The 27,432-nt window shown below is 39.8% G+C and overlaps 1 protein-coding gene across 3 annotated transcripts in view; it reads left to right on the top strand.

Annotated features, from left to right (window-relative positions):
* The first annotated feature begins 1,518 nt into the window (after positions 1-1,518).
* slc12a2 (solute carrier family 12 member 2) overlaps positions 1,519-27,432 on the top strand; it is a 56,698-nt gene continuing 30,784 nt past the window's right edge. For all 3 annotated transcript variants that reach the window (XM_027173626.2, XM_027173625.2, XM_027173624.2), the window contains exons 1-2: positions 1,519-2,491; positions 26,415-26,534. In XM_027173626.2, coding sequence (XP_027029427.2) covers positions 1,961-2,491; positions 26,415-26,534 — 651 coding nt within the window. In that variant the 5' untranslated portion in view covers positions 1,519-1,960. The remainder of the gene's footprint in view (positions 2,492-26,414; positions 26,535-27,432) is intronic.

The raw sequence follows: 27,432 nt of genomic DNA, 5'->3' as shown, positions 1-27,432 counted from the left end.
TATTTTTCATTTAAAAAAACAAAACAACAACAACAACAACAACAAAAAAAAAGACAGATAGACAGAAAAAAAGGGAAATTGGGTAGCTTGACCAGAGTCAAGACCACACTGTCCTTGTCTTTCATTAAAGAATGAGAAGAACCTATTGTTACCGAACAGGTAACTCATAGAATAGAATTTCAGGAAATGGCCCTTGTTATTAGGACAAAGATTAAACAGGATGCTGTATATAATTTTCAGATGATGGAAGATATAAAAGATGAGACCGCCCTTGCCATTTTTCAGATCATTAAGGTTAACCTTCTTAACTATTATGGGTCAACATCATAGTGCTTTCCTGTTTTTCACACCATAGTTAGAATAACTGATAGGATAATGTTTTGGTTGTTGCCTAAGATCTAACATTGGATTTTAAATTCCATAATCTGAGAGAATGATATATTACTGGTTGTAATAATATATAATCCTGCTATTCAGTTACTGTTTGGTTCAGCTCAGCTACCAAATCTGACTGGAGAAGACTACAGAGGGTGGTCCGGACTGCTGAACGAATCATTTCCACTGTACATACAAACTGTCTATATTATATATGTGTTCGTGCCTTGTCAATGTCATCCTGTTACTCTGTGGAACTTTTGTCACTAAAACAAATTCCTCGTATGTGAAAACACAAATGGCAATAAATATCTTTCTAATTCTGATTTTGGAGTTCTATACATCGTCACCTTAAAGGATGGGTTTTGTTTAGATTCTGGTTCTTCTCTAGGTTTCACCCTCATATTGTCTCGAGGAGTTTTTCCCTTGTCATTATTGTCTCTGGCTTGCTGATCTGATATGGCTTGGTTACTGGATTATTTAAAAAACAAATGGTGCAATGCATAGCTTTGACACCTCACAGTCCCAAGGTCCCCTTGTTAAATCCTCATTTTGCATTTTGGGTTTTCCTTTTTCCTCCCACATCCTGAAAGTACGTTATCAACGGATCGATGTTTCTAAATTGCCCCAAAGTGAAGGAAAGTGTAAAGGTGTATGATGAGGTCATGTTATGGACTGGTTTCCCACGATATCCTAGGATAGACTTCAGATCCACTCCATTAAGACGAACCAATAAAGTAATATTTCCCCGTATGATTTGTATTAAGGCTACATGGAGATTTTTTAGGGAACGGATCCCCAGCAACACAACAAGTGCATAAAACACAGCAACACAAAAAGCACTTCACTTTATCTTGGGCATGTGATGAATAAACTATGCAAATATGAAACACTTCCTTCAGCTGTTGTTTTTGTCTTTTTTTTCCTGTTGTTGAACTTTGTTAAACTGTGTAAATGAGACGTCAGAGACTACTACTAGTCTCAAGACTACTTGAGCTCTGTGTTCAGTCTCTGGACTCTGGAGCTTGAGACTGCTCAAGACTCTCGCTCTGTACACGCTATTGTGGCACCTGAAATCTCGCGAGATTTTCTCTCATCACGGTTTGGATCCCGCCCCTGAAGCGATGCCCTACTGCAGTGTGTGTGTGTGTGTGTGTGTGTGTGTGTATATAGCAGCGAAAGAGGCGCTGAAACGAGAGGAGGAGTTGCGGCAAGGTCGCTACAGCATCACGCACAGAACAGCTAGCTACCTTCTCCACCAAACCGAATTATAACGGACCTCATTCGAAATCTCCAACAGTCGCACTGGAGCTTCACTAATCACGCGCTGATCCGGACCTGAGAGCCGATGCCTTGCGTTAAGACTCGTGTAGCCGTTAAACTCCATTTGCATCCGCGTGTGTAAAGTCGCAGACGCCCTGACTGTCTGTATCTGTAAGCGGAAACTACACGAGTCTTTCCGTTTTGTCTGTGCGTGAGTGAGTGTGGAGAGCTAAAGCTACGTGTTCAGTGAGAACACCCGGCATCCTTCACTGCATTGTACCGGGGCCCATTAGTCGGACAAGTCACGCGTTCTCGGTTGGTCATGTCTGCGCTTTCCAGCCCTGGATGTGCGCCGCAGCAGGAGACGGACTTCCTGAGGTTGAACGGCGGTAAAGGACCGTCCGGTCCGACTCCGAGTCAGAGTCGCTTTCAGGTCGATCTGGTGGCTGAAGCAGGGGGTTCTGAGCAAAACACCGAGTGCTCACCGCGACCTGAGGATGAGAACGCCGGCAGGCTGCGCGGTGATGAGGCAGCCAGCGGAGACGAGGCGAAAGGACGCTTCCGCGTGGTGAACTTCGCCGACGCGAGCGGGGCCCCGAGTCCAGACGCAGCGGCCGGTGACGGCCTGCAGAACGGCGACACGGCGCTGAGTGAAGGCAGCATCCACTCCTCCACCGGCGGCCAGCAGCACTACCACTACGACACGCACACCAACACGTACTACCTGCGCACGTTCGGGCACAACACCATCGACGCCGTGCCCAAGATAGACTTCTACCGACAGACCGCGGCACCACTGGGAGAGAAGCTCATCAGACCCACCCTGTCTGAACTGCACGATGAACTGGACAAGGTAAGATCACATGGACAACTCTGACCTAAGGGTCATGATAAGACACGACCTTGTAAATATAGCCCTCAGATGCAGGGTTGCCAGATTTCATTGAATCATAAACTTGACGTTGAGTTTATGTGAATTAAAATATGATTGGAAGTAGAGATTTCCCAATCTGGCAACCTTTTAATGGTATATGATCAAATGCTTGTAGACACCTGACCATCACATCCATATGGGGTTCTTCTCCAAACTGTTTCCATAAAGTTTATGTAGAAAGTCTTTGTACGCTGTAGTAATACAGTTTCTCTTTACTGAAGCCAAGGGAACCATATCAGTTCTAGCATAACAGTGCTCTTGTCCCAAAAGAAAGGGTCTGTGCTCAAGGTTAGACTGGATGAGCTGTCGTATCCTGCACGAACACTTGACCTCAACCCTTCTGAGCACCTTCAGAACGTTGGCATGTGATTCCTTTTTTTTGTCCAACATCAACGTCTGAACTCACTAATGCACTTGTGCCTGGATGAGCGCACATCCTCACAGTCACGCTCCAAAATCAAGTGAATAGTCTTCCCATAAGTGTGGATTAATTAATAGCACAGTGAGAATGGGTTTGATGGGAAGTTGTCCACAAACCCTTTGCCATATAGCGTAGATTCTTTAGTGGCACGAATGAATGATCGAAACTATTGATGCATGTAGCCTATTTATACACACCTTAGAGTTATGTACACTTGTATAGTACTGTTCTGTTATGCATTTATACCAGTGTTTATATTTGGCATACAGTATTACACCAGTAAATATATTTATATTTCTACTTTGTTCACAGCAACATCTGTTTCTGGTACTTTTGTTTTAGGCATGTGCAACATGTCTCAATGTATGAAGTATAAAAATAAGTGTTTTTATTAGTCACAAAATTAATTAGTAAAAAATCACTTATTTATTGATTTTATAGGTGCAAATATCTCTAATGCTACAGTACGTTCACAGGTGTACACACGTAGCATGACAAATTTGAGAGAACTTTATACCATGAAGCATTTAATGCACATAACCTGGTGAATTTTTCAGCAAGAAAACTGAGCTGGAATGCTGGTTGTGCCAACCACTGTTAAACATTACTATGGCAACCAGCGGTAAAAACATGTCTTCTGGCGAATTCATAGTACGGAGACCTGCAGCAATAAAGTCAGTGAATGTGTGAACATGGAATAAGACATCAAACAAATACACATTTTAGACCATAACTCGTGATGAAATCCTGTTTCAGGTGCAAATTTTTAGATCCCATCAATTCACCTCGTCCCTGAATTCTGCATGTATTTTGGCACCTCTTTTTTCCCCCCTTTGCAACTTAACTGTATCTCATAAAATTAATTACTTTACCTAATGCTGTTTTGAAAACACACAGCGGCAAAGACTTTATCCGTAACCGGACCACCTACAGCTCTGGCACGCCGAGCATGCAATTGGATTTCTGAAGCTGCAAATGCAGTAGTGTGTCACAAGCAGGTGTGAAAGTTAAAGATATTCTGTCATTAATTAGCTTAAAAGGTTAGCAACCTTTTACTAGGTGCTGGGATATTCTGTAGTTTAGTAAAGGAGGATGGTTCCTGTTTATCCGGTAAGTGTCTGGAAGTGCTCTGGGATGAGTGTGAATGACGAAGCACAGGGAATTACCGTATTATAAATTCATATACACATTCTCTTGTAGCTTTACGCAGCTTGTAACCCAGCAGAAGGAATAGGTATACTGAGAGACCGTGTGTCCTATTGTTTAAATATTAGTGCTCCCCTGGTTTTGATATTGATTTGGCAGGAATGCCACTTTTAGCCTGTTGAAAGTTATTGGAAGGTTTAAGTAATTACAGAAAGTCGTGTGACGTTGACATTCCAGCTGAAATTTTAGTTTTTCTTTTGTGGTTGGCGTCAGGAAGACTTATAATGAATGTCTGTCTGCATATCTGTTTGACTTTATTTACCCCTTTCTTTGTGTTTTTTACTTTGGGCTTTTCTTCTCTGCTATTCTTTTATCTTGCACCGAGATGATGGAATCTCAGATTCGGTGCAGTAAAAAACGAACACCGTGCCGTGTCCTAAGTGCATTCATGCTTTTCATACGGGTGTGAAATCTCTCCGGTCTGTAAGTTCATTGGCATTTTGGAGGCTGTTGCTTGCCTGTGCCTGATGAGCATACTATGCTGTCGTCATGTGCAACATAATTAGCACAAAATAGGGCACACGTTGTTGTGACTGACCAGTCAATACTGCCCTACTATTGTTGGATTGCTCTCTCTTTCGATCATTATGACCGTCCTTCACTTTTTCAGCACCTTAGGACAAGGCCGTCATAGGTTTTGTACCCTTTTTTGGCCTCCTGCGTCACAGCTGTCAGTAACCTGATGGACGTTTGTAGACACTTTATGCCATGTGTTTTGATATCACACGCATTGCTGTGAAGTCGGTTAATATCTTTACTGGAAGCTTGCCAACTTTTCTAAGCGATTGTATTGTTTATTAGTAAAACTATGCTTGATTAGGGTGCGTCTAATATACTGTAAAAATCTGTCATTTCATGTTGTCACAAGTTTTCATACTGTTAATAGATATTTCATCACACCCTGCTGTTTATAATCACAGTTCAGCTCTGATTTGCCACTGTTCCCTTGTCCCTACTAAAAAAACTCATCCCCGGGGCTTAATCTGCATAAATCCTTCTGTGTCATATGGTCAGTGTCAGTTCTGCTAAAAGGCACTCGATCATTTGTTACATAAGCTTGCTACTTAAATTTACATTACAGTCAGTACAGTGAATGGTCGACCCCTATCTCCCCACCCCTTCCCTATTTTTTTTCTTTTTTCTTTTTCCTTTTTATACAGCACCATATTTTCCTACTGTACTCACTAGACGGATGTTACTGTTCTACAAATCCATGATGGAATGGAACTTCCTCTTGCCCCGAGTGGATCTTAAACCGTAATCAATGCGTCTGCCAGTAAAAGTTATGTATAGTCTATTAACTGGGATTGACTGTCGCTTGTCATTAATGTTTACCTGCTCATGGCTTCCCCTAATAAAGGCATGTGACGTAATAATGGCACATTGTCATGATTTGGGCTGAGAATGCTGTGCGTTTATAGGTTTGTTGCCTGGCAGCAGGATGCTGGTGGAGGCTCATTGTATGTAGGAACTGCATGAGGTGCTGCATGATATTGACCAGCCAGAGGGAAGCCCTGACCGAGCAGCTTTATTCAGTGCGGTGCGGCCGAGCAGAAGCAAATTGTGCTGAAATATTGATGCCTTCTCTGCTGTCACTGCTGAGAGAGAAGACATTTTTTTTTTATATAATGTCATGAGCACAGTGCAGATTTATTAATAAGAGATTAAAAAGGAAATACTCCAGCATCCAGTGAGTGTTTATGCAGAATCGCTTTAAAACAGAGATGATTACAGTCGACATTGTGTGAACTGACTGTTACAACTCAACTACTGTATACGTTTTATGGACCTGGTAGTAATAGGACAATTAGCTGCTCGGGTGTTTTCCTGGTTGGCTGCATCTTTTCATCGTCATCTCACACTTAAATACCTAATAAAGTTAGGTTTAAAGTTTATTGTACAGGTTTACGCATTTATTGTGGAGTCTGATACTATAGACGAGACTGCGTATATGGAAAAAAATGGAAGACCTTGCAGGCCTTCATGCACAGAATAACTTGATTTGTCTTTGGTATGCAGTAAAATTTTGTGTACTTGGCCACCATTCTTTGGTGGAATTACTGTTAACAATAATGGTATTTATAAATGCTGTGCATTCTACTAATCACAGTAAAAAAGCTTCTTAATAAAGCAGTTTTTGAGGAGAGGAGGGATACTTCCCTGTTTTGGTGATTATTGCAACTCTGACGAGGTAAGGAATGTTCACATGAAATATCAGTGGCTTGTCTATACTATAAATTTATTTCTTTATATAATAGATCTGTTTTTTTTTTTGTTTTTTTTTATTTGTATGTAGAACCTCCTGTACATCCAGTCTGCAGTAACAATAAGCAGATTTTGTGCCTGTTCTGTTAGGGATTGAAAAAAAAAAACGCTATTCACACCGATCTGGATTCAATAACCACACAACACACTTCAAAAACCTGCCCCTTGCTGCACTGATCATAGCAACTGAACTGTTTTCTGGTTGATGGTAGAATAGTTTTTACTCTGTGGATTAATTAGTGTGCGTAGATGACGTGTGAGGAAACGCAAATGAACCTAAAATAAAGTTTGATGCAAATGTCATATCTCTCCTGTTACAACATGCACAAACTTTGTCGCACTGTTGAAACATATCAAGAGAGATTATAAATGTTAGCCAGAATTGAATAATACCATGAATAAGAAGCAATTTTATAATCGACATTGAGGGTTGAGGGTACAAACAGCTACTTGAGAAACTTTGTTAGGAGCGTATAATGTGCATACACGTTTGTATTAATACACTTTATTAAATAGTTTAACTCACCCTTACATTAACTACCACCTTGGTGGGTAGGTTTCTGAATACCAAAACACAGGACGCTTCTCTTTTACTTGGCTGGAAAGTTAGCTAGTGAATTTAGATTTTGTCCAAACATGAGAGCCATTTTAAAGAATGTAAAACTATTCTACAGGGTTAAGAAATTTACAAATTTCCTACTCAAATGTTCCTGTTATTCTTATTACACTGAACAAATTAAGCAAAATTTAAATGAACTAGGCTCGTCCTGATAGTAACCAAGAATGCTCTGTGCTAAGTAACCAAATGTCAGCTGTTAGTGAGATAATGTAAGAATAAATTGACCAACTGGGCTGCTGGACTCGTCATGGAGTGAACTATCAGAGTATCAGTAAAAACGAGTGTGCAAATGTCTTGTGGCATGCTATTAATGTGTGTTTATATTGTTCAGTACTATTCCAGCACTGCAGCATGCTCAAGTGGATTACTCGTCCCCTGAATGCGTCATGGCCCAAAATAGGCCTGAAGTCTTCCCCCAGCTCACAGGGTCTGGTTGTCTAAGCCGGTCTTTCCTTTACCTTACTGGTTAAACAGTATATTCCTGCTATTTTGCATTGCTATGCTAATCAGCATACCTTTTCTGTTTTCTTTATGGTGTCTTTTTTCAGATTGTTGTGGATTTATGGCTTCCATGTTGTACACAGCAAATCAGAGATCAGATTGGTGTGGGGTGTGGGGTGGGGTGGGGTGGGGTGGAGCCGGGGGTAGCTACACTGGAGAGCATGTGGCCCACATTTGGCCAAGCTAGACACGTCGACTTTGCTTCAATAGAACAGTTGGCAGAATTTTGGCTGCCAGCGTATCTTCTGCTTTTTCTGCATAGGATTCTAGGTTGCAGAGAAAGATGTAGTGGCCTGTTAGTGCTAAACAATTTCAGAACCGAAAACACCACAACAGTGTCAGAAAACACCACAGCGAAGTCATAAAAACAGCACTACGCCACAGTCTGATAACACTGTAGAAAAGCTAAACACACCAGTGCAAAGTCAAACAACAAGAATTCAAAACAGAACAGACAGGTCCTTATGAACATCACACAGAATGCACATTTTCATTGTTATTTGGTTAGCTTAGCAAACGACTTAATCTGAAGCAACTTGTGTTTATTATTATTATTATTATTATTATTATTATTGTTATTATTAGGAGTCATTCAGTTTTCTCAATAACTCAGCTGTCTTTAACCTTTTGACCTTTTAGTGTTTGCACAGTCGTATTAATTCAGTGCATAGATAAAAACATATCCTGCAGCTTTCCTTTTCCTGCAGATGATGTGTGCTGTAGCCAATCAGCAACGGACATCTAATGGTCATGTACATAGCCACTTAGTATTGAAATGTTGATGTATTTGTTATTAGTTTGTCTGATTTGCTGGTGTGCTTTTGTACTTAAGTGAAACAACTGATTGTTAGCTTTTTCTCTGCTTTTCAACCTGGTTTTCTGGTCATAGTGCAGAGTTGATATCTGAGCTTCATTGGGTTTTACAGATGACCTCCTCCTATTGAAGAGAATGACATGATGTGAAACTGGAGCTCTACTACATGGCCACACTTCATGTCCAGTGTGAAATGGTGAAAGGATGGATGGATCCACCGATTTATAGTCAGTGCTAAAGGGCACATGACACAGTGCTGGTACTTGAGCCTGACTACCAGCCTTAAAAGTCAGTGTGTTATTGCAATGTTATTATATATGTATACATGTGTTTGAGCTAGCAAAGACTGTGTGAACCCAACAACAACCCTCTTCTAAACATTAACTATCCAAAATAAAGAAGAAGGTGCACTGTGGGAGCCTTAATGAAATAGCAATGATCCCATATCGGTGCTAGCATTCAGTTGACTGAACAAGTAAACAAAAACTTGTTTTTTATTTCAACGTCTATTCGGTCACGAGTAATTTTCTGATGATTACACTACACAAAGCATGATTGTCTGATAATGAAGCTCATCTGTCCTTCTTCCGGAGGTTACTAGCTACATGGCAGATGAAGTTTCATAGGCATTATGGCGATGATGAAAAGATCTGACCGGGGGGAAAAACTTTATCCACCACAGTGCAATTAGACAACATGAGTAGTTCAATTCAGTTTTATTTGTATTAAAATGTCCCAAAGCAGCTTTTTTGAAATCCAGGTACAGAGAGCAATCAATAATAAGCAATGTCATGTAATGTTTATACCTCTAAATTTGTTCAAATGGTGTTCAGTATGGACTTCTGGACTAGGACTATCCACCCATCCATCTATCCACCCACAGCAGCTATAAGTCTCTTAAGTATCTTCAGGTGAGTGTGCACTGATGCAAGGCTAAAACTAGGCAGAAACTAACTGTTTTTGGGAAGCGCAGATCATTATGGTGTCCATGTGGGACCCTCCGCAGCAGCAGATGAGTCACAAGCGAAAACGCCCCAAGCAGAATTGGAGCAGCAGAATAAATCAGGCAGATTTAAATGGTGAGAGAGCATGGTGAGAGCTATAAGAGTAGAACAGTTAGCATGCCAGCCAAGCTGTTCTGATACAGCATCTCATTCACTACAACTGGCACATTTCACTTCTGCACTTTAGCTTGAGGGACTGCAGCTTATAGATTACTTACCAATCCCTGCTTAGAGGTGGTACTGAGATATTTTGAGAAAATCCATATTTATGCTCAGCTGTTTAGTATTTTTAATTATTTTATATGGATGTGTATAATTAGAGAACAATTTAATAACACTTGATTTCATTTTTGGTGCACTGAGTCACTCAATAATGAAAGGAATATTAGATATGGTATATATCATTGTTCTGTTAGCATGTTTTGCAAATTATCAATGTTGTGTAAAGGCCCTTACTTTCAATGACTTTAGCACATCTGCATTTGCAGGACATCACTAGTTTCTCACACTGTGTCCACTCATAATTTTTGTCCTCTCCTTTTCTGGTTTCTGGATTCTGAGCAATATCTTTGTTGACAAAGTTTTTCCAGACCGTTTCTGTTTGTAGATCAGGATTCTGGGCTTATTTGAATCTTAGCTTCAAGTAACTGCTTTACTTGATGTGCAGTGTGACCGGGGACGTTGTGTTGCATGACAATTGGAGGCGGATTGGGAGAAGTTATTCATAATGGTCTGTCTGTCTGACACTGATTCAGCTATCTATCTATCTGTCCATCTATCTGGATAGATGGACAGATAGATAGATGTATAGCTAGCTAGACAACATATCAATACAGCCCCCAAAATTACAGAAAACAAGTTAGAATTTTTTTTGAAGCTCAGTAACAACTTTTATATAAAAGCAACAAAGTTGAAATCTTGAGTAGCAACTGATCCTGATGTTTCAATATTCTTTTTTTAAAACTTGTAATCATTTATTATTTTTATCTACAGCATATATCGGTTCTGTTTTAAAATTGCAGTTTAACGAAGTGCTGTTGTTTAATAATAAATCTTTTTTTCTTTAATGTTTACAAAATTTAATGAACTAAACCCGAGAACCAGAGCAGACGTTATACATTTGAATACTGATACTAATAAATTCTATTAATAAAAAATTCATGAAATAAAAGCTATCTAGGTTTTAAAGTCAATTTCAAAGACTAAGTGTAAAATTAACATTAAATTGTAAGCCGTTTGATCATGATATTATTTCCCCCCCGCTCTGCTCAGGCCTACACTTAGATGCTTTATTCTGACACTGATCACAGTGTAAAGCTTTTATTGTCGTGTTGATTTGCAGAGTTTCCTGAAAGCAGCCGATTCCATTGATTCATCGAAACACTGAACACAACGAAGGATGGCAGGCACTAAATTCCAGGGGTTTCATTACCACGACGTAAAGTGGCCGTGTTTCCAGAGGTCTTGGAAAAACGCCTTCTTTAAAAAAAACCCAGCATACTACGAACGACAAAAGTCATACAGGTCGATTTATTTTAGAAAACAAATAAACAACCAAAAACTACGGTTAGGGTTAGATTATCAAATAGGCCACGCCTATATCTGTTACGCTGTACTGAAATCCCTGGAAATAAGTACCTGCCAACGAAGGATACCGGAAATATTTCTCACGACTGTTGCTGACTGTTTTTATGATGCTTTTTTTCAACCGACGCCACTCTGTTCTGTTATTAATCCGAATATGTATCATTTTGTACATCGGAATATAGCAGGTTTTCATCCACTTCTTCTTTTGTGTTTCTCATGTCATTCAGGGAGATCATTGTGTTCAAGTGTGCGTATTATTATAGTGTATGCTACATTATCCCTAGTAAATTATAAGCAGATAAATATTTTATTGGGTGATTTTCTCCTTCACTTGATAGCTTGAGTACACAGTATTATCAGTGGCAGTTGTTTGTCCATCCGTCACTGATAGAGCAGCATGTAATGTACCAGGTGTGCTTTTAAAGAGCAGACCAGACGGAAAAGGGGGAGGTTTAAAAAAAAAAAGAAAGAAAGAAAGAAACAGGCTATGGTTTCCTAGCACCCAGTGCTCTATGTCGCCATAGCGATGCCAGTCTCTCGGGCAGATGAGAAGAAAGCAGTGTACAGTGGGCAGAACACAACAGTCTCCGGTGGCCAAGCCGAATAAAGATCACATGATGTGTGATCACGTTGTTGACCGTTGGCGATTTTGTTCAAAGATGCATGACACGCAGGAGTTGAAGTTTAATGTAGTGTAAATGTAGCTGCTTCGAGTTACTGGGTGTTTTCCATTTTGAGAAACATTGAAGCATGCGTACATGCAGGTGTGTGTTTGTTGCTGTACTCTCGCTGCAGCCGTTAAACAGGTGGTGCCTAGTGCTTTTGTGTCGCTTAGTTTCAGACTCCACCTCAATTAGCAGGAGAACTCTCATCCTTAACTCTTATTGGAAGTACAATGAATGGGAAAAAAAAATCTGAAATACGCCCCTTGATGTCCGAACATCGAAATCCAGACAGCTGGAGCTGGATCCTAATTTTAGGATAGAGTTTTAGTAACAGCAGGACGATTTTAAAAGGCCTCATAATCCTGTAACGAAGATCAAAGATCAGCACCGGATCCTGAATGATCTAATCATCAGAATCCAGAAGCCACTGATTAAATGTTGGCTGACGGCACTGATGAGGAGATCATGTGGCTGGATATGACGCGTTAAGCAGGTGATTGTTGGCACATGGGGCTTGCAGCACGACAGCTGCCTGTCTCTCTGTGTGTAGTGACACGCTGCCTGCTTCCTGTCACTTTAGCTTTGTGACGGCGAGATCAGGAGCAGCGGGTAAGATCACCCCCTTGTTTACTGAATGTGGCCAACCCTGGTTCAAGAAAAAAAAACATGCTGAACAACTTGGATGTTCATTTTCCTAATCCTGAATGGCATGTGAAATTTATTTGGTTAAGTTGTCAACCTGCTGATATAGATCTAATACACGAAGAAAGAAGTGCTACTATGTTACTGATGGTGTTCTGAGCAGCCATGTTGATTTGACAGCAGTTGCTGAAACTCATGGTTGAGATCATCTCCATTTACAGAGTATTTTTTCCCCTAGTCCATTAACACTTTACCTAAAAACAGCAATGCAGCGGCGCTTTAATGGTTTTTTTTGTCCAGCTCTATCAGTCTCTAAACTTTCATGCTAATACCAGCATCCTGGATTGGTTCATTCTTGTCATCTTGTATATCGCTAACTAGCGGATTCTAATTAAATCTTGCTAAGTAGCTTCTTACAACCACTAACTTCTTACAGGAATAACAAAAATACAGCGTCAACCAACATTGAACACCAGAATCGCTAAGCAGATCCCAAATATTTTTTACTTTTCAGTTTTCAGAAGACCTCGTTTCCATTTGTTGAGATCGATCTTATTAGGTTTACCGAGTCAGCTCCACAGCATTTTGATTTATTTTTTATTTCCTAAACTGTTTACTGCATTTAAGGAATACTTTCATGTTGTGACCACAGAAGGTTGTTGTGTTGAATTCCACAAGAGCAGTGAAGTCTTGCTGTGTTCAAAAAATGTTGCATGGGTTATCAGAAAAGGAAACAATTCTGTAATCAATATAGGCTTGTAAGGTTTTATCTCTTTTAAAGTTAATGTTTCCTGAGTAAATACTGACTGCAGCAGGACGGTCAGTGTGTAAGTCGTAAGTCATTGTGCTTGGGCAGTGCAGGAAAGAGCTGATCAGAGCTCCACTCCACATGCTTCAGTGTTTATCTTTCTCTCTCTCTCCGCCCCCATCGCCACCTCCATGGCCACCCCCCCCACCCCCCATCTAGCCATTACGGTACTGTGTGCAAACTGGCGTCAGAAGCAGGAAGGCAGCAGGCCACAGGCCTCCCTTCACGCCTGCCATGTTTGAAGCTGAAGCTGGTGTAATGTAAACACTTTGCTGTTTTAAAGACTACTTTGAAGATGGATTCTCATACTGAGCCTTTTATTTCTCATTCCTCAAAGTACTTTGTCATAAGCACATAAACCTTCTTGTACAGTGAAATTATTAACTTGTACGTGCTGAAAGAAGAAAGGAGAATTTCTTTAAAAAAAGACTGACAACAAGCTTCATTTATTAGCCATTTAGTAAACACGTGAAGGTTTTTGTATGGCTTCCACAGACACACACTTCCTTTTATAGGACGCTTTTTTTGGGGGTCCTGATTTTACAGTTTTAGTTTTATTTGTCTTAATTTATAGACTTGTTTTTGATTGCTTTCTTTCAACACATTCCCTAAGCTGAAAGAAATGTGATTTGTACCTGGTGGTGTAATCTGTGTAAAAATATGTAGTAACCTACGTCACTTTAACGTCTTCACTTAAGCGGTCTCCGTTAACGGTTAAGAACAAATTATGAATCAGAACAGAATGAACAGGAATGTGGAGGCTAAAGCACAAAATAGCAGTCCTAAGTTTATTTAGATAAGGTGTTTATTCTTAATCATCAGTCATAGTTTGATTTATTTCCTTGTAACAATTGAAAGCACTTGCACATTCCGTATGGTTCTCTATCTGTTCCAACATAACAACATGCCACTTATCATAAAGTCCTCTGAAATACTTTCTGATCTTAGCAAAGGTAATGCCTTACAACTTGAGCCACATCCAAAGCAAGTAGAGCACAAAGGCAGTCTGTGACCTTGATGGAAGCTCAGAGGCTGTTGATTGGTGCCGGCGGTGGTCATGCTTTTTGATTAGGAGTTCTCTCAGATAACATTTTCTTACCAGAAGGAAACAACGTAGCATGTGCTGCTCTTTTACCAGATCTTCAGCCAGTTGTTTTAAAGCAGCAGTGTTGAAGCTGCTTGAGAGCTTGTTCGAGACCGGCTCTGCTCAAAGGCTGCACTTTATCACTCTGTTCAGTTCTCGCAAAGGAAACTTGTCTAATCTGCTCAGTTTGAGCCTAAATCTCCAGCCTCAAGTTACAGACTATGTGAATGGTGTGGAGTTAGGGGTTGGAACATGGCTGTGTAGTCAGTGATGAGTGAACTCGCAGTAACAATCAGAGGCTTTGTTGCTCAGAGAGGAAGCGTGATTATCTGTGAGAGACGTGAGCTCGTATTGCCTCATGTTCTTTTACTTGCACATGTCATTTTTATTCAATAATTAATTAATCCATGAGGTATTTCGTGGAAAACATACTACAGTATCTATATGCATCAATATATTTTTTTTCCATCCTAAGTAAAAATGCTCTACAGTATATTCTGAGTATGAAGGTTTTGGAATACATTCTTCTGTTTTATAACAAAGTGCAGCTTAAAGCTAGACTAATTTGTGTACTAGGACAGAATTGTCCAGACGACAACATTTTAATAGAGAAAGAAACCCCCACCCCAATCCGCCCCGGTGCATTTTACAATTCTATAGGCATTCACAGAACGTCAGGTCATTCGTTGTTAACAATGATTCTTTCAAATCGTAAACACGCTTTCCACAAATCGTCTGGTCATGAAGCATAAGCGTGTGTTTACGTGTGTGTCTGCTGCCCTTTTGTTTTCTCTGACCTTTGTGACTGGCCCAATGCGCTCCGTCTTAATTCAGTCACACTGGATTGTGCTAGCAGCCGGGGGCGAGGCCTGAGAGGATCGACAGAGGTTTTGTGTGTGTGTGTGTGTGTGTGTGTGTGTGTGTGTGTGTGTGTGTGTGTGTGTGTGTGTGTGTGTGAATGGTCTATCTTCAGCTAGCAGGTTTACTGTTTTGGAGTCATGGTTCCTACTCGTCACAGACTATGATACTGTTTTCAGTAGAGTTCAATCCCGTGTAAGAAAAGTCCTACACAGGCTTTTGAGTTTTGCTTGTTTGCTCTCTGGTAGTTTCCCTGCTTACAGTGTAGTTGCTATTATTTGTACTAGGAATGGATAAATGATATCTTTATTAGCAGCCCGCTTGGGCAGTAAAAAAGCTGGTGTTCTGCCCAGTTCCATGTTTTGGCTTCCCAGAGACCTAATTGTAATTTAATAACATTATTACTAGCTACTTAATTAGTTAAGTGCGTCAATACTGACCAACTGAATTCCAGGGTGGATGTAACTACATTTATTATTACTACTACATTTTATTATTATCATTCATAATAATGTTGATTGATTAATTAGTTAATTAATGTGTTGACGTCTCAAATAATGTAGCACATTGTGTTTTCAGGTTTAAAAAAAAAAATTAGCATGTCACCGATCCACATCTCCTCTATGATCTAGGAGATAACTGCTTTTGGCTGCAGTTTATTTTGCAAAAGTTTTGTCTGCGTTTCCACATACCTGTGTGTCCCTGATAGGGAAAAGTTCATCTCATCCAGGCACATGGATGAACCAGGTTAGAGGGTAAAATAATGTGGTACCTCGGTTAGTAGTGTCCTACCTCAGCTGATGTGTTTAGTGCAGCGGACAGTGGGAGGAGTGAATAATAATGTGTGCTGTACATCCAGCTTGGAGATTTAGCTATATTTAAATATACATCCATTTCATACTGATGAATAACTTTTTATTTATTTATTTATTTTTTCTTTTTCTTTTTTTTTTCTTTCATTCTTTTTTCTTTCTTTTTTTAATCTGTTTTGTCCGGGGATCCATGACATTTAATCATGTCAAGGAGGGTCAAATGCTAATTATATACAGAAGCAATGTTTTGGCAAGTGCAGTAATTGTAACCAGCCATAATTTCCTAGGATTGTGTTTGTTTAGTTTGTTGTCCAATTTCATCACGAGCTCAGCCGCTTGCTCACACTGATGCAGCTATGAAAATACGGACACACGAACTCTTCGGTAAAGTTGTTTCCAGACAAACAGCCCATGTTCAGCTCAGCATCATTTTTATTCAGGAATATTCCAGCAACAGGTCGTTAACAGATGTGTGTGAAGTCTTGTGGCCTTTTTTTCTTCTTCTCAGAGGCGTGTGGTGTGCTGATAAATAAACATGTACAGGAAGAGGGTTTGTTCCCCTGAGTAAATTGGAGTAAATCGGCACCACAGATGTCCTCCACAGATGGAACTAGGAAAATGACTGCGATCTAAGTGATAGGGTGAACAGCTCCACCGTGTACTTGGAAGGAATCGTGCTGTTTCATTAACACACCCCGGTGAAACCCAATCAGAGAGCCGAGGACGGAAGCAGCTGACTTCCAAGAGCGTTCCTGTATCAGGTTATCATGGACAAAGTGCACTTCAGGAGGCACTGGCTGCTTGAGTAGTGCTCAATCTAAATGGCCTTTTCTGAACAAAAGCCTCTTTATGAGTTTTGAGGGAGGGACTGATCTCCACCTCTACCTCTCTTCAAGGTGAACTATTCATGTAAACCGGTGTGTTTATGAAAATGCACTGAGGGGCTTCTGCTAGTGGCTGCTGATGGAGCTTGAGAAAGTGCAAACGAGTCAGAAATAAAACTCAGCCTAGATACTATACTGTAGATTAGATATATTATTCCATAGTGGTGTTTAGGGAGCGATGGGATCAATCAAAAAATTGCTCTTGGATTAAAAATGATGTCCGTTTTTTTGCTAAGAGGCAAGATGAACCCTCTAGAGACTATTGTAAAGCATGAAATGAAACGTGTTCATGTTTCATGCAAAATTGTTTTTACCATTTTAAGAAATTGTGACCGATTCTTAAGAACTGATAGATAAAGTTATAAAATGGCAGGTTTAATGATTAATGAGAGGAAAGATAAACATAATATTTCCAGCTGTGCAGTGGTTTTTTTTTTTTTTTTTTGATTTATAAAAAAATCCAGGTAACTGATATGAAAATATTTCTTTTTATATATATATATATGTATATATATGTATATATATATATATGTATGTATGTTATGTATGTATGTATGTATGTATGTATGTATGATCGCAATCAAACATTCTCATTTAATTATCTGAAAGCATTTTACATCTACTCTGACAGAATGCAAGGACGTCTCACAGGTCACGCGTTATGAGAGACATGAGACATATGAGAGATTGCAAAAAGGGGGCAGCAATTTTTTTCACACTCCTATTTAGATCAGATTAGATTGGATTTTACGTATACTTTATACATATTTATACAAAGACCAGCATATTTTTACTTTCTGTAGAATATGTCTTCTATCTGTAACAGTGTTGAAACTGATTTGGCAGGATTCTGACATGGCCTTTTAATGGTGGTCTATATTTTATTCATCTGCACTTGAAACAAGCTCGTTGTAGTTTCATCGTCCTGGCAGCTTTAATCAAAATGTGTCTGGCATTGATAGCAAACTTGCTTGTTTCATTAATCTCACTTTAGTCTGCTTGTATATGTGTGAAAGCCAGTTACTGTATGTAGCTGTATTTTAGTGTAGACGAAGATGAAGTGTTTAGGCTGCTAGACTATAATGAATATCTTCTGCGTCGACTTCATCTTCTTCATAAGCCACGTGAACAGTAATAAATATTTATTTACAAATTTTGAAAACACGCGTCTCTAAGTCGTCTTAATTTTGTTCGAGATGCGGCAGAGAAAAGTCTCCGCTAAAATTGTATATATGTATATTATATAACACACACTGATAGTGTGTGTGTGTGTGTGTGTGTGTGTGTGTGTGTATTGCTTTTTTTTTTTGTGGCCAGGGACTTTTGAGGTACTCTGTCAGCACAGATGATATGATATGATATGACAGCCTTTTACAGAACGCATGAAGCGTGGTGTAAAGGTGAAAACCCAGTTCCTTCACTTGAGTATTTGTGCTAAATAACTGAACTTTCTGACTTAAATACTGCAGCTATCTGCATCACACTCAGCACCTGAATGTGGAGAACCTTATACCAGTTCATCTTTTCCATTAGCGTACAGGCAAAGTCACCTGCACCGAGTGTCATATTTAAAGCAAAGGAATGTGGCATGGTGGGACCGCACACAGCTCTGATCAGACCCAAGCCTACTTGTGTTGAATTTCTTCAGCCCAGTTCCAGTTCAGCGGTTTCGCTCTTGTTCGTCGGACACGTTGGATTGAGATGCATGTGGAAGTGCTCTTGTGCAGGAGAACAGAGAGGAAGCAGAGTTTTTTTTTTTTTTTTGCTGAATCAGTTTTTCATGACTCTTTCTCTCTCACAGACACAGACACCGACGTTGTCAGGGGATCAGACACACATCCAAACACAGACTTCACACAGACACAGATGCTTGTCAGGGGACCACACACACACACACACACACACACACACACACACACACACACACACACACACACACACACACACACACAGTTATTAACACTTCACAACCTGGTGTCATGAGAATTCATGCATAATATATGAAAAAGCCATTATACATTCTCCGTGGAAACCACATGTACACTATATGGCTATACTTTTGGGCACTCATATTGCGCATCCTCTTCCAGATTTGGCTTCCCATTGTGAAGGCTTTTTTCCCCACTGGATTTTGTCGTGAAGCTGAAGGGAGTTGCCCTTTCAGTCTCAAGAGCATTAGTGATGCACTGGCACTGATGTTGGCCTAGATACCAACATATGGGTGAAGAACCACATATGGGTGTTATGGTCAGGTGTCCTCCAACATTTTAGCATTTAACTAATAATAATACTGAAATGCAGAGGGAGTGTGAAAACTACCACCAGCTACATTTTATGTGTGAATATCATGTTTTATTCATTATATTAGAACTCAAACTGTTGCTGTTTTACCAATACAGGTTCTGGTTCAGTTTTATCAGCTGGCAATCTAAACAGGCCTAAGCATGAAATAAATATAGATATAATTTAGTGATGACAGTGTTACATTTTAGGAGCTGAAATGAACCAATAAGTTTAATGTAAGTAATCAGTATTCTGAGAAAATGTAACAACCTTCGCAAACTACTGTGGCCGAGAAGTACAAAACACATTAACAAATCCGAAAACACATTAACAAATCCGAAAACACAACGCCAAGTCAGACAACCCGGAAAAGGTAGGTATAGTTTGCGAATGGAAACTTACCGATCATCGAACAAGACACCAGTCATTCACCTGTATATCTTGAATGACAGGTCCATTCACAAACTATACCTACTTTTCCCGGGTTGTCGGAATCGTTGCACGAAACACATTAACAAATCTGAAAACACAACGACAATTCAGACAACCCGGAAGAGGTTGGTATAGTTTGTGATTGGAACACTTACCGATCATTGAACAAGACGCCTGTCACTCAAGGTAAAAAGGAAGTTCGACAGTCTGCCGCAGGGAAAAGTTGGGATGGATGGATGGAATGGATTAGTGTGGATTAATTTTGTTATTTTCTTATATTTAAACGGAGAACTTTACACATTACACATAAGATTCCTCCGGTGTTGTTGTTTCCGGATATGTTAATGTGTTTTTGGATTTGACAATGTGTTTTGCACTCTTCTCGGCCACCGTAGCAAACCATCCCACTGCAGAACCTACAAGGAGTTTAAGGCGAAAGACAAGGGTTATATAAAAAGAAGAAAAATTCCACTTTTCACAAATGAATAAAGATAGACCTGAAAAAAAAAATACTCTAGTTTGAAAATGTTTCACTTCTCAGAGCTGATGTTCAGGCTGTTAAACGGTTTGTGAAGTAGTAAAATGTTAGTGTTCAAAATAATCAATTCAAATCCCAGAACCAAGATGCCACTGTTGGGCCTTTACCATTTTATTTTATTTATACAACTGAGCAGGTAGTCACTTTGGATAAAGGTGTCTGCCAAATTCTGTAGATATATTATTTGTATAATCATTGGATCTTGCTAAATAGTGAGGTGGATATCAGACTGTAGAGCTTTTATTTCCTTAAGAGACAAGGCAAGAATAAGTCAGCGGTGATTGACTAGAAAAACAGGAATGTTAAATAACACCATGAATTAAAAAATGTGTCTCTTCTTCGCTGGTGTTCATGACATCCAATAACAATATGCCCAGAGAATTATTTGCAGTATCTTGCTAAATAGTAGGATAGCTAGAAGACCAAAGCTTATTTCTACTTTTCTATGTAGATGTCAGCTGTTGCTTTTTTTTAATGACCACTGCAATAGTGAAACCTGAGCTTTTGTTTATTCACAAGCTGTCATTCTTTTCTATTACTTTCATCAAATACATCATTAATTACTGTAATCTTACCCTTATCTACTGTAACATCTTGGGCAGCTCTTTATTTTGTAGCTCATGCTTCTAGTCTTGCTGTGCACATGCAAATGTCTGACATGTAGCACAGTATCATGATTTGGTTAAAACTGCTAGGTGGTTGTGCTAGGCCATATACCTATGATAAAATATTATCACAATAATGATAAGGTTTGTCTACAATATACATTATGTATCATGGTGTTTAGTTCTGCTAAACAACTTACAGCAAAATAGCAAAAATGTTTTGTAATTGCAGTAAACTAAATGTTAGCATGATCTCACAATGTGTGATGTGCTTTATCATGCTATGGATATTCTATTGTCTTACTGGCTTGTGCTGATTACAGAGGCAGATGTTGTCCTCGGAGAATGTTTCATCTCCGTTCTCCACGATTTTAAGGATGACACCGTTTAAGATGCATCTGTTATTAAAAATGGATTCCAGCTACCGCTCATTACCTGAAGAGACAATTGAAGTGTATAATATGAAAGCGAACACTGGCATGGTTGAAACGTGACTTGCATGTTCTGTGCTCATTGATAATTAACCACATTCATTTAGAACCCCATGCACCCTTCATTATGCTTGTAAGGCAATGTGTAATGGAACAAGTGCAGATCAGCTGTCCTGCTGAACACCTTCGAATTATTATTTTATTGTAATAATTACGTAAGAGTGGAATTGACTGCTTGGCATAAAGGCCACACTTTTTTTTCTTCTTTTTCTCCTTCTCCCTGTCTTTCTTCCCAGCTATTCAAGATGCGCCACAGATTACTGTGATCTCCCAAGGCGCTGCCAGTCAATGCCGCGTGAAGCGTGAATCCCTTCTATTTCAGTCCTCAGGCTTTGTGTCGTCTTCGCTATAGTATGTGAGAGTCTCAGTAACGCTTGCACTTATGCTTGTTAACGCTCGGTGCGAGCGCTGAAATGTCTGGCTTTAGTGGCAGTTGCTGGTAGAATATGTGTAGTTACTGTATGTACTGTGTTAAAAATGTTCATGCTGTTCTTTAAATAGTGGTTGGTGCATTTTTGCACATGTAGAGTATAGTAAATCTGTTCTATCCCAGTGAGATTTAGACTGTTCGCTCTCTCCAAGAGAGCTAAAATGGACACAAGTCACAGAAGGAAGATACATTTTCGGATTATGTCTTTAACATTGATTTTTTTGTGTCAGTCGGGCAGCTGGTATGAATGAGCTAGCCCTTCTGTATTTGACGGGTAAAAAGACCATAGTATTATGTTTCTGTTTGGCATACACATCAGTTTATTTATTTAATACAGAGTAGTGGGTGTGGTGTTTTTTTTTCTAATGCTGATGGAGAAGTGAGACTGGGGCTGATTTCCTTCTAGCCCAGACTGTACATTTACATCGATCAGTGAGTGATAGCTCCATGTTGTTTTGTGTAACACTGTTGTCCTGGAGAAACGTTGTCTTATTTCACCATACTGTATACTGAGTCAGATATATATGGTTAAAATAACAATAAAATCTTCTTGACACTTGATTCGAAATAAGCCCAAGATTTGGACTTCAATCCTGTGTGTACTGAACAGAATTGTGGTTTATTATTGGTTGTTGGTCTTCCCTCTAAAAAATGTCTTGGAGACAAAAAGGAGATGCTGAAAGAATTAAGCCTGTATTGTCTGAAGTACAAATAAAGGAAAATGACAGAACTGTAAGTTTAGTAGGGGGAAAAACGACTTTTCTGTTTACCATACTGCATATGCAAAGAAAACAGGCCAAACAAAACAATTAGGAATCATGAATGAACCTGCTTATCTGCCATAGAGGTGTGTGTGTGTGTGTGTGTGTGTGTCAGTCGGTCAGTGAGGCCTCATGATCTACTGCACTGCTCAACCTTAATAATTTTATTGTTGAGCTTTTCCTAGATATTAAATTATAGCCTTCACATTAATATCACAACTCCAGCTGTTACTGAGATTTATACAGTATTTACTGATGTGGAAAATATATGATATCGATTGTACAAACGTTTTTGGCCTTGTTCATACACTAGGCATCGAGTCCAAGACCACATGATTTACCCAGAATAAACCTTTACAGACTTTTACAGTACATAGAAAAACAGAATAAGGATTATTAGTTTAAGACCAGGTTTAAATTGGTACAGGTTTCAGGCAGCCTCAAAATCACAGTGAATATCCTCAAATGTAGCTCTGGGATTGCACAAGTGGTCTGAGCATTCACAATGGCACACTTGTGTATTTTTCCACCTTTTTTTTTTTTTTTGCACATACATAAATGTTTCCCAATACCCAACGTGAGAGGCCTAGCCGTCTCTAACTGATACTTAATTCCTGGAATACTGGAAGCAAATCCCTAGAGCCTGCTTATTTAAACTAGATATTTTGTAGTTGGTTACAACCTTCAGTTGACAAAGTTTCACCTTCAGGCCTGGCCTTACCAAATCTAATGTTCTTCCCATGTTCTCTTCTATACTGCTGCTTTCCCCTCCTCACATGGAGCATGTTGGGGTGTTGACAAGCTCTAAAGCTGTAACAAAGCAGCTCTTTCTTCCTGCTTCCCTCCTTCTTAATAACCTAGTGTCCCTGGTGTAAGGGGAGCTTGGCGGGGCTGTTAATGACGTTATGCATGCAGGTACAGTGCCCGTTTTAGACAGATGGCTCAGGTGATGATGCGCCCCAGTGCCCGAGCCACATGCTGGAGCACATGCCAAAGACGCCATGTTTTATAATTCATCCGCCTTTTGTTTTCACAGTGCACCTTAATCTGCAGACCTGTTCACAGCCTCCTCTTATGTATGATGGAAAATTCGGGTTACAGTAATCTGCAAAAATCATTGCACTCCTGATGTATTTCTTTTCTACCGAACACTGGAAAGTCATGGTCTTTATTCAGTCTTTAATTGTAGAGGTTCGATGAGCCCTCTGTAGCTTCAGCTTGCTGTTCTTTCCTGATGTGAGTGGAACCTGATGTGGTCTGTTGTTGTAGTCCATTTCCCCTGATCTGATCGGAGATGAATCGGCCCACCACAGTTGTAGAGTGACCTTTTTTTGTAGTTTTTTTTCTCACAGGTCTGTGTAAATTCTAGAGAGCTGTGTGTGAAATCCTAGATGAGCACTTTCCAAAATACTCCAACCAGTCTATCTGGCACCAACATCAGTGCTGTGGTCAAAGACATGAGATCTTGCAGAGAATCAAGTTTCTAAATCTGATTTGTAGCCAAGGCCAGAAAATATGAGTTAAGATTAGTTTGATGAATTGAAAAAATCAAAAAGAATTGAAACGACCAGGATAGGTTTAACCAGGCTAGAAAAAGCCTAGCTGATTGTATTTTTATATTTGCTGGCTGTTTTGGTCTTGCTGCTGCTTTAAAAACACAGACTTTGAGATCCATCACAGGATATTTATAGGATATCCAAAGACAAATTAGATTAACGAAAAGCAAACGCCAAGTCGATCTTTTTGTTCAGTTGTCAGTTAGATTGAACATGTTCAGGGTGAGATCGGTATAAAGAAAAGAAAATAAAGTACATGCAGGGATCTTTTGCAGCAGCTTGGACAAGATGTAAATTCCTCAACAAGAAATGAATATAGACCGTTGCTCCACGTTTGGACTGAAAAGCGAAATTACTTTAACATCAAGCCAAGAAGCATTTCCAGGAGATGGTCTGGTGATTTGTGTTTTCTTAGTGAAATTCTGTATCCCCGATTTGATATAATAAAAGCACAGGAGAGACAGTTGAAATGTCTAATGCAAGAAGGTTTTCTCTAAACCCAGAAAACAGCCAAAAAAAGTATGTCTCTTTAATAAAGGTTACTGCCAGTTAGCTTGCCAGCTTCTTTTAAATGAATGAGTGTGGAGGGACATTTACTGTTGTTGTGATGGGTTACTTTTGGAGAAGTGATTGTTGCACATGAGTTTGTCCTGTACACCACACACTGGCATTGAACCATGGCAGCAAATGCCAATACACCCTGAAGGCAATTTTGCATCATTCACTAATTAGTAGTGATGTTTCCATCCACCATTCTACCATTTTCCATTTTTAAAAAAATACTCTTTAAAAAAAGTTTGCACATTTATGGAAACGATGCAGGGCATCCCAAAAATTCTGATTGCATAAAGGAAATTAACTTTCAGCCAAATGTACCTTTTATATACAAAACATCCTCACTCACTCACTCACTCACTCACTCATTTTCTACTGCTTATCCAAACTTCTCGGGTCACAGGGAGCCTGTGCCTATCTCAGGCGTCATCGGGCATTGAGGCAGGATACACCCTGGACGGAGTGCCAACCCATCGCAGGGAACACACACACTCACACACACACACACTACGGATAATTTTCCAGAGATGCCAATCAACCTACCATGCATGTCTTTTGGACTGGGGAGGAAACCGGAGTACTCCACACACACAAGGCAGAGGCAGGAATCAAACCCCGACCCTGGAGGTGTGAGGCGAATGTGCTAACCACTAAGCCACCGTGCCCCCCTACAAAACATCCTCTACATGAATCCGTTTTTTCTAAAAAGTTTAATTTCCGCTACGTACCGAGACTCTTGGGAGACCATGTATACAGTATAATGATGCATTTCCTGTGGATGGCTTGCTTGTCAAATGTAGCTGTGTGTGCTGGTGGACCTTGTAGGTCAGCACCTATCACATTAGAGAAGCCTTGGTGGACCTTGTTTTGGCTTATTGTTCAAGGATTTTTATGAGACCGAGAGACAAGTTCAGCTTTACGGGCTGTTATTTTAAAAGAGGCGTCCCCTTCTGTGTGGTTGCCACGAGACAGGTTTATGTGGAGTACAGGGCCATCATCACTTGCATACAGTAGTGCTCCCAGAGGCACTAGAAGCTCAGCAGCGACGTCAGAGCATTGTCCCTACACAGGAGGGATCCTTCCTGTGCTTGACCTTCCGCAGATCCAAGGACAGATAGCCATGACTGTGTGTATGAGTGACTGACCAAGAAAGAAGGACGGAAGTGGAAACATGGGGAAAGAACAAGACTGAGGAAGCTGTGAGAGAATGAGAAGAATCTGAGTTATTTTGAGAATTAGTCTAACGGCAGCACTTCTATTAAGGTTCATATTTAAACACAAACTAAGCCTGATTTTGGTGCAAGCTGAATTCCTGTGTCAGTAGGGATCCTCCATTAAAATGGCTTTAAGGTTAAGAGTAGGCTTAACCTGATTTGGGGAAATACACTGAATCTGAATATAGTTCTGTCTGCTGTGATTAATGTGTTTAATTTATTTTAATGTCCAGATAATTTTACTCTCTCACTCATTTGGCAAATGAGGATTTTTACATGGATTCTGTAAGCAAAAGCTCACTTGGATTTAAATCATTGCCATACAATTAATCCATCATTTCATTTTAAACTTTCAATAAAAAAAGACTGTATAATTCCATATGGCTTGGTTCCTTTTGTACCTGCAGTATTTAGTTGTTTTTTTTTTTGTTTTTTTTGCCATAAAATCTTTAAGAGCTAATAACGGGTACACAAGTGCTCCATAAGGCCCAATTACATACCGCATATCATTAAGTGTACAATGTGTATATTGATTTGAGTTGAAAGGTGTATCAAAGGTACAAAATATCTACCCTTGAGGATAGAAGTGTGGCCAGGACTTGAATGAATGAATGAAAAAAAAAAAAAAGAATGAATAAATGCGGTAAATGTGCCACGTAATGCAGCACAAGCCCCACATACACTGTTGCATGAAGAAACATGACCTAACCCTAGCTTTGAATTCATCGAGCTGCCCAGGTCACCTCTTGTTGTAATTTTAAATCTCATGCCATGTTGTTAATAATTAAACCCCTCGTCTCATTACAGGAGCCGTTTGAGGATGGATTTGCCAACGGTGACGAGCTGACTCCTGCTGAAGAGGCTGCAGCCAAAGAGGCAGCCGAGCCCAAAGGGGTTGTGAAGTTTGGATGGGTCAAAGGAGTGCTGGTAAATGTCCCTGTCTCTGTATCCACTTAGCTTCTAACAGTGTTCGTGGAAAGAGAAAGGACTAAAAACTCAAGAACTGGGAAAAAAAAAAAAAACTTTGATGTTTTAATAGTTTTTTTCCCTACCACTTCTCTCATGTGTGAACTATTTTGTAGTTCTATGTACATATAATACATTTCACACTCCTGATACAAGTAGCCTTGATCTCGTGGAGGTGTAGATGATCTGCTTTGCAAAGCTCTCAATTTCTCAAAATGTAAAAAGTAAAAGATCTGAATGAGCGTAAGTCGCACGCCACACGGATGTCTGGCCCCCCCGGTGGGAATTACACTGCTCATTAGTCCCACTTGTTCCATCTTGCCTAGAGCTGATGCTAAGGTTTGTGTTATTGTTATTTTAGACTTGCTAATTGTTCAAGGTGGTGCTACTGGGAAATCTCTCCACATGTGCAGCTTTCAGTCTGGTACATTCTGGTGCATAACCACAACATTTGGTTTGAGCAAACAGGAGCAAGGTGATAACAGTCGGCTGCAAATGAACACTCGAGTGGTTTAATTACAGTAAGAACGAGTCTCATCCTGAAACCACACAGCTACAGGAAGTGAACCTAACACGTCATGTATTTTGGGTTGTCGGCAGCATTTTTTTTAAATGCTTCCAAGCTGCTGAACTGAGCTGTAGGGCTACAGTAGGGCTTGTTTTGTGGATATTTGGACCAACAAAAATAAAGGGCAAATGTGGTGATGAAAACGTGTTTAAGTAAAATTTTGTAATCAGTTATCTTTTTTTTGTAATCAGTGCCATCTTTTGTTTTCTCATGCACTCTGCTAAAGTTTAGATTTTTTCATTGCCTTATTGCAGACCAATGGATAAAGATATTTATAAATGCATTTTCAGC

The sequence above is a fragment of the Tachysurus fulvidraco genome, chromosome 20, assembly GCF_022655615.1.
Source record: "Tachysurus fulvidraco isolate hzauxx_2018 chromosome 20, HZAU_PFXX_2.0, whole genome shotgun sequence".
In the NCBI taxonomy this organism is placed as follows: domain Eukaryota; kingdom Metazoa; phylum Chordata; class Actinopteri; order Siluriformes; family Bagridae; genus Tachysurus; species Tachysurus fulvidraco.
This window is presented reverse-complemented; position numbering and strand designations above follow the sequence as displayed.